Source organism: Oncorhynchus mykiss, chromosome 12 (assembly GCF_013265735.2).
Source record: "Oncorhynchus mykiss isolate Arlee chromosome 12, USDA_OmykA_1.1, whole genome shotgun sequence".
In the NCBI taxonomy this organism is placed as follows: domain Eukaryota; kingdom Metazoa; phylum Chordata; class Actinopteri; order Salmoniformes; family Salmonidae; genus Oncorhynchus; species Oncorhynchus mykiss.
This window is the reverse complement of record NC_048576.1, coordinates 36,628,624-36,644,363: the sequence shown is the minus strand read 5'-3', so window position 1 is coordinate 36,644,363 and position 15,740 is coordinate 36,628,624. Positions and strand designations below refer to the sequence as shown.

Sequence of the window (15,740 nt, the reverse complement as noted above, 5' to 3'; positions counted from 1 at the left end):
TTCCTTCTGGCCACTCAACCATAAAGGCCTGATTGGTGGAGTGCTAAAGAGATGGTTGTCCTTCTGGAAGGTTCTCCCTTCTCCATAGAGGAACTCTGTAGCTCTGTCAGAGTGACCATCGGGTTTTCGGTCACGTCTCTGACCAAGGCCATTCTCCCCTGATTGCTCAGTTTGGCCGGGCGGCCAGCTCAAGCAAGAGTCTCGATGGTTCCAAGTTTTATTCATTTAAGAATGACGGAGGCCACTGTGTTCTTGGGGACCTTCAATGTTGCAGAAATTGTTTGGTACCCTTCCCCAGATTGGTGCCTCAACACAATCCTGTCTCAGAGCTCTTTGGACAATTCCTTTGACCTCATGGCTTGGTTTTTGCTCTGACATGTACTGTCATCTGTGGGACCTTATCTAGACAGGTGTGTGACTTTCCAAATCATATCCAATCAATTGAATTTACCACAGGTGGAATCCAATAAAGTTGATGATCAATGGAAACAGGATGCACCTGAGCTCAATGTCGAGTCTAATAGCAAAGGGTTGAATATTTACACTACCTTTCGAAAGTTTGGGGTGACTTAGAAATGTTTTTGTTTTAGAACGAAAAGCACATTTTTTGTCCATTAAAATAACATCAAATTGATCAGAAATACAGTGTAGACATTGTTAATATTGTAAATGACTATTGTAACTGGAAACGGCTGATTTGTTATGGAATATCTACATAGGCGTACAGAGGCCCATTATAAGCAACCATCACTCCTGTGTTCCAATGGCACGTTGTGTTAGCTAATCCAAGTTTATAATTTTAAAAGGCTAATTGATCATTAGAAAACCCTTTTGCAATTATGTTAACACAGCTGAAAAATGTTGTTCTGATTAAAGAAGCAATCAAACTGGCCTTCTTTACATTAGTTGAGTATCTGGAGCATCAGCATTTGTGGGTTCAATAACAGGCTCAAAATGGCCAGAAACAAAGGACTTTCTTATGAAACTCGTCAGTCTATTCTTGTTCTGAGAAATGAAGGCTATTCCATGCGAGGAATTGCCTACAAACTGAAGATCTGGTACAACGCTGTGTACTACTCCCTTCACAGAACAGCGCTAACTGGCTCTAACCAGAATAGAAAGAGGAGTGGGAGGCCCCAGTGCACAACTGAGCAAGAGGACAAGTATATTAGAGTGTCTAGTTTGAGAAACAGATGTCTCACAAGTCCTCAACTGGCAGCTTCATTAAATAGTACCTGCAAAACACCAGTATCAACATCAATAGTGAACAGGCAACTCCAGGATGCTGGCCTTCTATGCAGAGTTCCTCTGTTCAGTGTCTGTGTTATTTTGCCCATCTTAATCTTATATTTTTATTGGACAGCCTGAGATACAGCTTTTTCTTTGCAACTCTGCCTAGAAGGCCAGCATCCCGGAGTTGCCTTGTCACTGTTGACGTTGAGACTGGTGTTTTGCTGTCATCAAGGCAGAGGGTGGCTACTTGGAAGAATCTAAAATATAAAATATTTTGACACTTTTTTGGTTACTACATGATTCCATATGTGTTATTTCATGTTTTTTATGTCTTCACTATGATTCTACAATGTAGAAAATAGTCAAAAATAATGAAAAACCCTTGAATAAGTAGGTGTCCAAACTTTTCACTGGTACTTATGTTGATATACATGGGGAATGTTCCATAGGTCAATATTCAATAAAGAGAATATTTCAAATTCTGCCTGAAAAAAAAATGTTGGTCAATAAAACAAAAAATGATTAATGGATTTAAGCAAAACTTCCTATGCAAGTAGATATACTAACCAAACATTAGCATATTGAATAATAGTGGTTTCTAATTTGAGTTATTTAGTTGTTACTTTGTGTCCTCATGCCAGAGTGTTAGTTCAGCCTTTTGTGAACTAACACTCGCAATTAATTTTTTACCCCTTACTAGCTCTGACTTTGCTGATAGCTACTTTATTGAGTAAAAATGTACTTACTATGACTGTGATATGTGGTTGTCCCACTTAGCTATCTTTAGATGAATGCACTAACTGTAAGTCACTCTGAATAAGAGCCTCTGCTAAATGACTAAAATGTTCAATGCACATGCCCTGTGTTACTTTGTGCCCCAGTCTCCTCTACATGCTAAACACCTCACTCACTTTCTTGCAACCTACTGTATGGAAACTGAAATAATGAAATCATGAATTAATTCAACCTACTGTATGCATGCATGACTGTAAGTCGCTTTGGATAAAAGCATCTGCTAAATGGCATATATTATTATATTATTCTTACAATGTTCAACTTCTCTCTTTTTTACAGTATCGTTTTTAAATACAGTTATATTGACAACTGCAATGCAATATTTCCTGTATTACATGGTCAACTTTCAAGGGGGAAACTATCTTATTTCTGAACCTGCTGTATGTGAAATTAAAATAATGTTTAAAAAAATGTATTAGTATATATCATTTTATACTAGAATGAAAACTTTGAATTGGGATTATCTCACTGTATTTAGTATATTTTTAGACCAGATACTATAACACTGCAGCCATATTGAAATGGCAGCTTGTTCATACAATTACTATCTTGGAGTACACATTTATGAATTTCATGGTCAAGCCAAATATAAGTTCCACAGAATGGAAAGGTACACGTGCTCACTCCCCCTGTCGGAGAAACTAGAGGAACATCAGGTTATTCAATTAAAGTTTTCAGCAAAATTAGAAAACTATAGAATATTCAGACACTCCAATTGACAGACCACGTGTTCAGAAAGTGTTGAAAATTAAAGATGGCTAGCATGATACAGATACAACGCTGCAATGTCAGTTTCCCTGCCACCCCCAGTAGGCTAGTAGTTACAATGTTGCACTGCCGAATGTAACAACTATCACGTGTTCGACTTTGCTCTTCAAATTTCCCACACTATACGGTGAATTTATCATGTACAATACCAGCCACGATTACTTAAAATTATCACCAAGTATTTGTCTCCACGCATGCTCCGTGGTTATAGCCGACCAATGTATCAGCTTAACAACTTTGATATTACAATGTAACTAAACTTCATTGATGCAATACCATCGTGAAAAATAAAAGAAGGACATTTTTAAACTCGAACCACAATGACTTCAGGATGATAAAAATGTCCTTACATGAAAAATATCCACTTTCATATGAACAATATGTTATAGCCTACTCTCGCAAACAGCTTTGGCCACACCTAGATCCTGTCCTATTTTCACAAAAAAAGAGAAACCTTTTCTTCTTGAGCATTTGTTTGTGTGCCGGTGAGTTCCCGGCTGTGTAACTTGATAGGGGGCTCTGAGAGGGAATAAGGGAATGTGTTACTGCAATGGAGCAGAATGCAATACAGGTAAAGCCGACACTCACTTTATATTATTTTGAAATAAATCGTGATTTTCCTATGCGCACGCATGCCACTTTTACCTGTTGATATCGAAAATAAACCGACTGTGTATCGGTCTCATTTTGATATCAGTTTGCCCTTTTTCAAATCTGTAATTTTGTTTAGAATGTCGAATTGATTGTTATCCTATCAAGCTAAAAAGACTTTCGCAATTACAACTTTGCTGGATGAGTCACAACTTTCCAAGGGAGAAAATAGCTCGCTATTATATTTTGAAAGCCCCAAATTCCGCTGACATGATTATAGGATTTTATTGGTCAGGGTTTGCAATTTAATTCAACTTCAATATGTCTATATTTTCTTCTTGTTAATGATTGATTTCTTTGTGTGTCGTGTCGACTACTTACGTTCTCCCTCTCTACCCCCACCCCCACATTTCCACATTAAAGACAATTTTATCTGACGATTCCGCAATATTAAGAAATTTTTATGCTTGTTTTTCAACCAAATCGATGGTATTGTAACTTAAAATCAAGTTTGGAGTAAGTCGAAAATTAATATTTTACATTTGCAGTGACGTGATATTAAAGATTAAAATATAATCTAAGGAACAAGGTGGAGCAGTTTATTTAGCGAACAAATGGCCAACATATGGGTATAAAAAAATCCTTGACATTATGTATCGTGTTTATTTGGTATAGCTCAAAATGGAATGTTAATATTGTGAGGAAATCGCTGTACTTTGTACTTGAAATTGCGAGGATTAGCTTGATTGTATAATACCAGGCCCACCAAAAACTTCTGTCGAATTGTAGGACTTCAGTAACAGTAGGCCTATATTGGTTTTATATTAAATATCAGAAAGATTGAACATAATATAGGCTATACTGCACTCATAATGATATTTAAGTTGTAGCGTATACAGTAATCATATGTTTCTCAAAGTTATGGTGGATATTATATGTTCCAATTATCTAATGTCTAATGATATAGGCCTACTTTTCCACTTCGTATAATGTTGTAATATTGTGTAGACAATGTTTTGTATAATAGGATATCCAAGGTCACATTGTTATTTTGCAGAAATAACACATTTTCCATTCGTTTCTCTATTTCTGGAACAGCAGTGCAGGCTATATCAAATGCCATCATGAGCATTAACGTATCCTTTCAGTAGGTTCGTTTTTTCCCCTTCAAAATCCTTCTAAAAATTGAAAATCCAGTTTTATGTGGTTTAAGGATTTACTGTAAAATCAGCCTTGCCTCGTTTTCACCACTAGTTGGCCAAGTGATCAACGTGTGCACGCACAGCTCTGTTCCTGCTGCATTGGAAGGGGGGTAGGGGACGGGGTTGCCGACAATGGGCGGGTACGAGGGGTGCGAATTTGAGCATTTTCCTCATTTAGGCAGCTAGGATATACCCTATAATAGAACTACAGGGGTATTAATATATATATATATATATATATATATATATATATATATATATATATAAATATATTATATTTTTAGATTAGGCCATCAGAGTTTAAGGTTTATATGAATTAAAATAGCCTGTTTACAACTCATTTCTTCATAGTTTTGATTCATCACAAAACAAGTGTTTTATGTTGGATATCCAATTGTATCCTTTTATTTTTTATAACCCTTTCAAATATGCATACAGTCACATCATACTATCTGTGAATACGGATTGCCTACTAAATAGATTAGATATGGGTATTAGATATTTTGGAATGGATATTGGTGCATGGTGACACTAGGGTGGAAAGCAGAGCGGGCTCTGTATTTGGCCTAATTCAGATATTGAAAGCCATTGTAATTTAGTGAAAATGGCTGTCCTTTGTGGCCAGTAGCAGCGAGGTTGCTCTCATATAGAGAGCCATATATTGAGCAGAACAACATGTATGAACTAATGCTGATAAATGGGGAGGAATGCAGGCCTTTGCCAGGAACATTTGGTGGAATCTGAAAGTTTATGCTCATGGCCCAAATGGATAATTGGTATCATGTGAATGAGTTTTTCTGTATACGAGTTGTTTGACATTCAAATTGTACACATAGAAGGGATGACATCTGTATTTGTTTGAGTTTTGCAATTTAAATTAAATTTCCTGTGTCTAGATTACGGACATTTGTGATGGGCTCAAAAGTTAGTTGTACTATTAGCTTTTTTAAATTATTATTTTTAACATTTATTTAACTAGGCAAGTCAGTTAAGAACAAATTCTTATTTACAATGATGGCCAAGTTGTAACAAAAGAAGACTATGATTTCTGGGATTTTTCACGAAATGTAATCCATATAAGGGTCCTTTTGGAGGAAGGATTATTGACATATATTTGACATTTGTATCTTCAAACATTATTGAAAAATTATTATTTAAAGTTGGAATATTTGTGACATTTTGGCCTTACCAAGGCCTCTAAGAGTGTATTAAACATAATACACACTACGGGCATTTCAAAGTTCCAAAGTGGGATTTCAGATACTTTTAGAGTTAGGATCCAACCAAACAGTAAATGTGAAACTATATTCAAAATGGTCGCCCTCTGCTGGTGATTTGCAGGATCTACAATGATACAAGTATGATGGCTGTAATTGGTTACATCGCCTGTTCGAAAATATAATTTAAAACAAATAGCCAAATCATACTTTTTATTGTTTCAGTATTGATGTTTATATTCCTGAATTAATGTAGTTTTTTTAAATCCAATACTACTCATTATTGAGCAAGCGGTACAGCTAAAGAGGAAACATTAAATGCTTAAAGACAAAATTTCCCAAATGTTTAAACTTCAATTAATTATTCCTCAAATATGCTTTAAAAATGACCCTTCTATTGATTACTTTTTGTGAACATACTAAAAATCATGGTCTTGTTTTGTGAGGAATCACCCTATTATTCAAATTGTGTATTATTTTCTGTTTAAAGGAAGTTGATTTAAATAGCAAATCTTTAACAGAGTTGTATTCATACCATATTACAATTTAGCTTAAATGGACTCCATGAAAATCAAATGGGGAACAAGACTACATTTACATTATGGATCGAGGTTGATTCAGATCACATGCCCTGTCATTGAACAGACGGGAATGGTTGAAATACTCTGGCCTCTCTCTCTCGCTCACACAGTGGTTAGGTGCTCCCTCCTACCTGCGCGGCTCATTTGCCTTCTATAAGTCAGTGAGCTGTGGGTCCGGGTCCGCTGCTCAGGTCTGGAAACTGGGGGAGTTCTACTATGTACGCTGTGGCCCTGAAGAACCTGTGGGCATTGCTGAGGTATGAATTCTAATAGCTGTGTTAGATTGCACATTATACTTGCCATACAAGGGGTGTATTCAGGGTGGTGACTGTGTAGAACGTTGCAGATGGATACTCAATATCTGTTCTTCCCTAAGGATTTCTACCTGATTATGAACGTTCTGTAACATTGCACCCTCATGAACGGACCCCAGAGTTTTGGGATTAATTCCTTCTTGTGCCACTGTACCGATTACGTATTTATTGTAAGTCGCTCTGGATAAAAGCATCTTCTATGTATTTCTTATTTCAGGTGATGTTACTGTGGGAGGACCAGGCCCAGTGCCATCTGCTGGCCAGCTCCAGACTCTACTTCCTCCCTGAGGATACTCCCAAAGGCAGAACCAGAGAGCATGGCGAGGTGGGTAGGGGGCAGGGCACCACCAAGCTTGATCGTTTTACATAATGTAGAAGTGTTCAAAACTAAACTATAAAAATGTTAAAACTATGTACATTTTAAAATCTACATTACTGTACACACTGAGTGTGGTTGTCATACTTTGTTTCACCAAGAATCACACAAACTTACCGGCCATATGTCATTGCTAGACTAGCATGTCATAGACAGCATATCTCATGAAAGGACATACTGTACTGTGCATTTCTTCCATAGTCAAATTTTGGCTTGGGTTGATGCAATAATGGATTGTGTGTGCCTGGCTTTTAGCCTACTTGTTTAACCACAAGTGTTTCACAATCTCAATTTACAAATGGTTGCCACATAACTAACTATTAACAAGAATCATTAGATTGATGTGTCACTTTTCCCCTTCTTATTTGTGAAATGTTTTTAACTTGCACAATTCATGTATAATGAAATGCATTCTTACTAAAGTATGTTCTTCATACCTAAAGTTTTAAACGTGCATAAGAATGGCAAAGAGTAGTTCTATGAGATGTTATACTTGTATTTTTATTTATTTATTCCATTCCAAAAAAACATTTTTTTTTGCTGGGATCATGAATCCCAGGTTTTCCAAAGTCTCCTATTTCACTATAGTGCTATGTTAATCATAGTGAAAAATAACTTCTTTAGAGGGGAGTCATGGTAAAATGTTTTACCTGTTACAGTTTGTTGTTCATGTAGTCCCCTATAGTTGGAGGTGAATGTGAAAAATGTGTGAGATAGGCCAGCTTGCTTCTATCAGTGGTATAGGTGTGTAGTGCCTGAGGCAGAAGTGCTGTGGATCATTGTCACTGGTGTCAAACGGGTCTGGGAGGCGTAGGAGAGCTCTGATGGCTCCTCATGTGCCACAGGCCATTGGTACTCTGACTGGGAGAACTTAATCTTGTCCTATGTGGTGAAGAACTGTAAACCAACCACATTCTGTGTCCACTAAAGAAACGGGTTAGGGTTAGTAGGGTTACTAACTTAGTGAAGTCTAAGGGAATTTCTTCACAGCAATTTGTTTTTGCATGGGATGTATTTCCTTGATTCTTAAAAAATAAAAATAATATTGGTGGCCCTTTCTTTGAGGAGGGTATGCACAAATAAAGTAGTATGGCTTTAATGGAGATCTAAGTGTGTGTGTGTGTGTGTGTGTTTTGTCCCTCAGGATGAGGTGTTGGCTGTCTCTAAGAAGATAGTGGTGCGGGTGGAGGATCTGGTGAGGTGGACCTGTCCGGAACCTCAAGGTTGGAAAGGAGGCAGCCAGAAGTCCAGCAGGACCAACGGTCATCACAAACCCACCCCTATCATTACCAACGGAGCCCCAACGCCATTCAAAGAGAAGGCTGAGAGTGAGCGTCTAGGGGTCAAGGTGCTCAGCTACCCCCAGTACTGCCGCTTCCGCGCCCTGCAGAGGCGCATCCAGGACGAGGTAGGGTTGGGACTCCAGAACCCCCATCTGCTGGCCCTGGGAGGGATCAGGGTGGCCCAACACAACACACAAGTCCTCTATTGCCGGGATACTTTCAACCACCCCACCCTGGACAGCAACACCAGTGTCTGGACACAGCTGGGTGAGCAGCAGGCTGGGGGAACTTGATCTCTCTATTAATGTAAATGTGGCCAATGGCTGAAGTGATTATATATTTTTTTAACCCTAATTAGACAATGGAATCTAAAATGTGTGGACAATAAATTCAAATGAATTAATGCAACCGTAAACAATTATATTAACTCATTTACTGTATGTTGTGGTCATCTTGTAATTTTGTACTTAGTTCAATGTTTTTTGAAAGGCAAATTATTATCTTGTTATTTTGAATTAGGATTAAATGTATATCTCTCATTCCAAGGATGCACCTCTCTTAGCTTGAAGGGGCGACCCCGCAAGAGGAGAGGCAGGCCAGAAGGCCAGAAAGCTATGGAGCCACCAGCCCTCAACCAATCAGAGTCCTGGATAGAGAGAATGAAGGTACACTTTGTTTTGTTCTAATAACTGTTGATATGGCTACATAACTTTCAGATGTCTTATTATTCACCTCATATTCACGTAGAAATGACTTAATATCATAGTAATTACCTTTTAGGTTTCTTTGTCATGAAATGCATCAGAATACACTCTTTATGCCAAGTAGTTACTATTCTTAGACGTGAGAATTCCACATTTCCTAATAGACACCAACTGGAATGGGGCTGTACAGCATTACTAGATGTAGTATTGTTATAACCTTATGTATCCTGTAGGAGAATGTGATGGGCAGTGTGGAGATGCACTGTGAGGAGGGCTGTCTCCCCCACTCTGATGAGCAGCTGTTCCTGGATCAACTCTACTGCTACATGGAGCGCTGCGGCTCACCCATCAGCAAGGTTCCCAACCTCGGCTTCAAGAAGAGTGAGTCGCTCACTGATGACTTCATCAACCACCATTAATACTCCTACCAAAGGTTTTGAATACAAAGGGTCCTTTGCTGTACTTTCAGTTTGATTTGATGAGTTTTCCCTACGGAACGAAATAAAATGTTCCCACCGTGCGGTTCTGTCTTTGAACAAGCTGTATATCTGTCAGCGTTGTAAACCAGACCGTCAAGGCCACAGCTCCTAGGACCTATGATATGCTTTAACACTCTTGTCTGTCTCCGTGTCTACAGTTGACCTGTTTGTCATGTACTCTGTAGTCAAACGGCTGGGCGGCCATGAGAGGGTGAGTAGTGAAGGCCATCGTTCTGTATCATCCACATATCTAGTACAATAGTGGTACGATTGCAATAGCTAAGCAAATGAGTTCATGTTTATGGAAATAATTAACGGTCTAAAAACGACTTTTAAACCATTTACAATCTCTCTCCTGTAGGTGACGTCCCAGCGTCTGTGGAAGAAAGTGTATAATGAACTAGGAGGATGCCCGGGCAGCACCAGCGCAGCCACCTGCACACGGAGGCACTATGAGAGGTGAGGCAGGAACACTGCTTGTGCCCAGACCAGTTTACATTGTGCCCCACCTAAAGCATGCCTATTCTTCTTGTGACAAAAGAAAACCATGTTTATAACCACAGTGCAAAATATAACCCAGGCTTCAGCTGTGAGAAACGCTGATTCAGGGGTCTGATACGATTTAATAAACCAATTCAATATATACTATTTCTCTAGAATTATAGGCTAATGCAGGGGTCTCCAACCTTTTCTAGCATGAGAGATACTTAAAAAAAATTAATCGTCACAAGCTATTTAAAAAAAAAAAATTCTAGCTTTCAAATGGGCACGTTCGTCTCTTCTCCCCTGCAACTCTTCCCGGGGTCCTTAGTGTACAAGAGGAAGTAGTACATAGTTTCCTGTCAATATACCTGGTAAAATAATGGTTAATTAACAACTCAAAAGAAAACTAACACATTGAGTTTTTAGTGTAATTATCCTTTAATTTCTGATCTGGCCCTTTAATTGCACATCTAGTGAATGAAGAATGTGGGGTCTAATCTGCCTGTCCAGTGATGGTTTTGTACTGCTGCTGATTCATGCCAAAGTTTGCAAATAAGATACAAATGATATACTTACTCATAATATACAGTGCATTCGGATATTAATCAGACCCCTTGACTTTTTCCACATTTTGTTGTGTTACAGCCTTATTCTAAAATGCATCATTTAAAAATCTCATTTTATAAACTATCACATTTACGTAAGTATTCAGACTCCTTTACTCAGTACTTTGTTGAAGCACCTTTGGCAGCAATTACAGCCTCAACTTCTTGGGTATGACACTGCAAGCTTGGCACACCTGTATTTGGGGAGTTTCTCCCGTTCTTCTCTGCAGATCCTCTCAGGTTGGATGGGGAGTGTTGCTGCACAGCTATTTTCAGGTCTCTCCAGAGATGTTCAAGTCCGGGCTCTGGGTGGGCCAGTCAAGGACATTCACAGACTTGTCCTGGAGCCACTCCTGCATTGTCTTGGCTGTGTGCTTAGGGTCGTTGTCCTGTTGGGGGGGGTGAACCTTCGCCCCAGTCTGAGAACCTGCTCCAGAGCGCTCAGGACTTCATCAAGGATCTCTCTGTACCTTGCTCCGTTCATCTTTCCCTCCCATTTAATTTAAGGTTTTAGGGAAAATATTTCTGTCAACCCACAAGATGGTTATCACATCAACTGGCTACACACGGAGTGATAGACAAACGCGCTCACCACATAGATTGAGGCAATATTGTTGGAAATTAATTGGCAGATATTGTGTTTTAGTTTTGGCTTTTAAGCCAATAGTGGCTAACCAGGGGTGGGATAATGTAAATGTTGCGTTGATAGCAGCTGGGAGCTTGCAGGAGGGTGTCACCAGTCCCACACTTGCGAGATTTGTTTATGATCGTTTGCGGTGGAACACGTGAAAATTGCTTTTACTTTCAGAGTTGTTTGGCTAGTTGCTCATTGGTGGGCTGACCTATTAGAGACCCCTAGGCTAATGGGATGTACAATACCTGGTTGAAATCCACTGCATTTTAGGCTTTTTGGCATTGGTGTTTCCTTACAAAACGTGTTTTTCATTTTGGAACTTTTGGTTTTGTGTGTTTCCCTCAGGCTGATGCTTCCCTATGAGGAGCACATACATGGAAGAGGAGCAGAACTCAAACTCCCAGCATCCACTGGGCCTATCCGGGGCAGGGGGAGGAGACCGCTGGTGAAGAAGACTGCAACCCCCACCCCTCCTCCAGTAAGTGTCTGCTCATCTCTCACTCCACATACAGTTTATTGTTGACTTGCTCAGTTCATGTCAGTCATTTGATATTTAATATGCTGTCATCGCTAGTTGTCTTGGCTTGACCTGAATCTGATATTCAGTAAATTAATGTATTCTATTACATTATAGAGACTAACATGAGAATCATTCAGAAAGTGTAACTGAATCCATCCTCATGTATGGCATCTCTCTCTCACTAGACTATTTCTCCAGACGGTGTGGTGGTAGTGAAGAGGGGCAGGGGCAGACCTCCAGGCAAAAAGAACCAGGCCAAACTTCTAGCCTCCAAGGCCAGTCCAGTGGTCCTGTCTCCCCCAGCCAAACCCAGCCTGGACCTAGGGTCCAAACCCCTGCAGGACCCCTCTCTCCAGTCCATGTCTGTGTTCCAGGGGCTAAACCTGGCCAACATGCCACTAACCCCAGAACTGTCCCCCATGTCTGCCCCCTTCCTCCCCCTCCTGCCCAAGAGGGAGGTAAAGGTGGCGAACGGGGATACTCAAGCACCATCACCCACTCTGTCTCCTGCAAATCTCCTGTCTGATCTCCCCAGGCTCCACGCAGCGGGCTCCCTAGGAGGGTTCAGGCCCTCTAAAAGCCCCTGTCCCCTGGATCTCTTTAGGAGCCGACTGGGCCTCAATAGCTTAGACAGCCCTGGTCTAAACACCCAGGACCCTGCCTCCCACCAGCCCTCAAGCTTCCACCTCCAGGCCAAGGCAGGGAGCTCAGAAACCCCCGTTCCCAATGGGGACCAGCCCCATCTGCAGTCTCACCACCAGTGTTTGGGGTGTGGGCTTGATGAGGCAGCCCAGGGGGGGGGGAACAGCAGTACTAGCACCAGGGAGGGCCGTAGCAGCAGGCCTCCCCTGCCCCCTCTCCGGGTCCTACCCCTGGATCTGGACTGCAGCCTGCAGGTGCGCCAGCTGATGCATACACGGCTGGGCTTGGCCCAGCTTCACTCCTTCACCAAGCGGCTGTCGGAGGTCTTAGCCCAGGACCTGAGTGGCAAGCCCTGTCTACCCATCACCCCTCCCCCAGAGCAGGCCCTACCGCTCAACCTCAGCAAGCGCTCCACCACCAGAAGATCTGCCTCTGATACTGGCTCCTGGATGGCTGCAGGGGATCAGGAAAATGGTGACACCACACTCCCCTTAGCTAAAAGGCATAGAATGGAGTCGTGCGAGGAGGCTGAGGACCTGAGCTCACCCAGCAGGGCAAGGGCTTTCCTCCTGGAGCTGCCTTGTCACACCACCAGCCCAGACACCAATTCTCCATCTCCCCAGCTCTGCCTCACCAAGTCTGGGGAAGGTTCTGGAGACACCCCTCTGGAGAACCAGGGCAGGACGTCTGACTCTGAGCCAGTAATCCAGGTGAAGGTGGAAGAGGACTGGAGGGAGAGCAGCTTTGTGGAGGTGGAGCCTGTGGAAGACTGCTCTGTAAGAACAGAACAGGAGAGGGTGGAGAAAGAGGGAGGAAATATAAAGATGTGGGAGAATGGGAAAGAAGAGAAGATGGCAGTTGAAACTGTTCAAATGGAGGATGGTATACAACAGCAATCGGAGGAGGGAGAAAAGGCAGTAGTGGAGGGGAGTAAACTGGAGAGGGTAGAAGAAGAGGGTAAAACCATAAATATGGAGGATGCTATATCAGAGAGGGGACTGAGGACTCCTTAGCCCACTCTACAAGTGGCTCTGGGGGCCAACAGGAGGATGAGGAGATGTGATGTTGAGGCTTCTGTCAAAGGGCTGCCCAGTTCTGTCCTGCCTCCAACCCAGGCCCAGCCAAGGTACCTGAACAACTGCACACAACCCCAACAGCCTCACGACTAACACCGACAATCACTCCTCCACTCTCCCTTATGGGAGGTAACTCTCAAACATACAATCAAAGACTAAAATCCTGTGAACTCAGTAACGACACACACACCTTTGAAAACACTGCCATTTGCCTTGACACTATTCAATGATCTAATTCTGTACATTGTATGATACTATGCATAATACAACTTTCGGGCTTCATCTAACTTGAATTATGTAGTTATATTAAAGCTTAACTTGTATTCTACGTTCGTAGGAAATACTGTAGTTTTTTTTCTTTTCTTTTTACTGTTAAATGAAGTATATTACAAAACAATCAGTAGGTCAGAGGTTTTTATAACAATCCACTCCCTTCCTGGACCAAGTTTTCCAAAAGCATCTTAAGGAGAAGTTCATCGTTAGAACCATAGGATCAAGGATACAAAAAGATGTGCCTTAAATCTCTTGTGCTCTGATTTGTAGTCATTCACGGAGTCACACAAATGGCAACAACCAGGAAAACATCTGATTGTTTTCCAGTAGTGCCCTTCAGTCTTGCATTTATTACTTCCTGTTTGTTTCCAACGACGGCAGGATTTGCACTCCTACTGTACTGGTTCCCTTTCCTTCCTTTTATGCGGAAGTCACTTACAATATTTATTATTTAACTTTCTGATGCCAATTGTAATGTATTTTTAATGTCTGTCTAGTTTCAAAAACAATATTCTGACACCACTGGCCTGGTTAACGTGAGATTTAGTCGTTGTTGCCTTATTCCGAGTCAATTGACACCAGTAATTCTGTCAGACAGATATCTGAAATGCCATGTTTTGTTTACGGTAAACTGGGGTGTTCCCAGACCAGATGTACAGTAGCAGGGGGATTTTATTGACTATCAACACCAAATGTGTTACTGTATGATTACCATAAAGAGAGTAAAGGTTCTCGGCTGTAGAATTTTACAAAAAATTTAACTTTTCTAAAACCTACAAAAAAAAGTTTTCCTGTTGATATCCTTATTAAATATTTGGTTAAACAATTACAGCTGGTTGTGGCTCAAACTGTTTTATATTGAGTGTTTATCGTCATTGCAGCCTGGTCTATTTCTTTGTTTAAAAGTGTCCGCATACCATTGAGGTGAATGGTCCACATGCCGGCCATTGGGTGAGATGGCAAAATGTAGTAGTTGAGCTACACATCATTTTGGTGTGGCAAGTTCCTCATTGAGTTGAATAGGTATTTAATGCTTTTACTTAAATCGTTTGTAGCTTTTTGATGTTATTAGTTTAATTATAGAGTTTAAGATCAAATGTTTACATTTCAATTATGCATGTAGAACAAAATCAACTTAATGTTTTTGCGTCTTTAAGTACTTTGAATACTGTCTGACTGGTACTTTATTAGATGGTTCACAGTATACCAACTTCTGGAATGGTTCAAATGGGGAAAAAGTATCTTCAACTTTAACATATGGATGGTCATAATTCATAGAAAAGAAAATTGCAGCGTATGGAATTGATTTGCAGTTGTCGCCGATCAACTGGCTTTTCTTTTCCCCCTTTGTTTTATTTCTTGAACACCTGCTAGAGTTAATGTCATGTAGTTGTCTTTATTTAAATCTGTATCTGTTGATCTTGTTCATGGAAGAAATCTGTCTCAAGTATTAATTTCTGTGTATTAGAGTACGGCCAGCGCCGTGTCACATCTTGACTCCTGTACTCGATGACAATTTGATTTATATGGTTGTTTCAACCATTTGTTTTAACACTGTATATTAAATGTGCAAAAATCTGAAAAACATAAGTTTATAGACTGAGTATACAAAATATTAAGAACACCACTTTCCATGACATAATGACCAGGTGAATCCAGGTGACCGCTATGATCCGTTATTGTTAAATCCACTTCAATCCGTGTAGATGAAGGGGACCCTTGAGAGTAGCAGGTGCCAGGCGCACCGGTTTGTGTCGAACTGCAATGCTGCTGGGTTTTTCACATCCAACAGTTTCCCGTGTGTATCAAGAATGGTCCACCACTCAAAGGACATCTAGCCAACTGGATCTGGGAAGCATTGGCGTCAACATGGGCCAGCATCCCTGTGGAACGCTTTCGACACCTTGTAGAGTCCATCCATGTTTTGCCAGACACGGTGACTAATCCTGGACTATAAAATCTAT

At 40.8% G+C, this 15,740-nt stretch overlaps 1 protein-coding gene across 1 annotated transcript; it reads left to right on the top strand.

Moving 5' to 3' along the window:
- Positions 1-3,230: 3,230 nt before the first annotated feature.
- On the top strand, positions 3,231-14,605 carry LOC110537522 (AT-rich interactive domain-containing protein 5B). The gene is made up of 10 exons (XM_021623627.2): positions 3,231-3,367; positions 6,498-6,644; positions 6,919-7,026; positions 8,222-8,627; positions 8,907-9,025; positions 9,298-9,445; positions 9,702-9,754; positions 9,905-10,002; positions 11,611-11,743; positions 11,971-14,605. The coding sequence occupies exons 1-10, from the start codon at positions 3,347-3,349 to the stop codon at positions 13,438-13,440; spliced, it is 2,703 nt and encodes a 900-aa protein (XP_021479302.2). The 5' UTR covers positions 3,231-3,346; the 3' UTR covers positions 13,441-14,605.
- Positions 14,606-15,740: the final 1,135 nt, after the last annotated feature.

Excerpts from the sequence above, each read along its gene's own strand:
- LOC110537522 (XM_021623627.2), top strand. The coding sequence starts at position 3,347 with ATGGAGCAGAATGCAATACAG. Across the intron at positions 8,628-8,906 it reads CAGTGTCTGGACACAGCTGG|GATGCACCTCTCTTAGCTTG; the intron begins GTGAGCAGCAGG and ends TCTCATTCCAAG. Across the intron at positions 11,744-11,970 it reads CAACCCCCACCCCTCCTCCA|ACTATTTCTCCAGACGGTGT; the intron begins GTAAGTGTCTGC and ends CTCTCTCACTAG.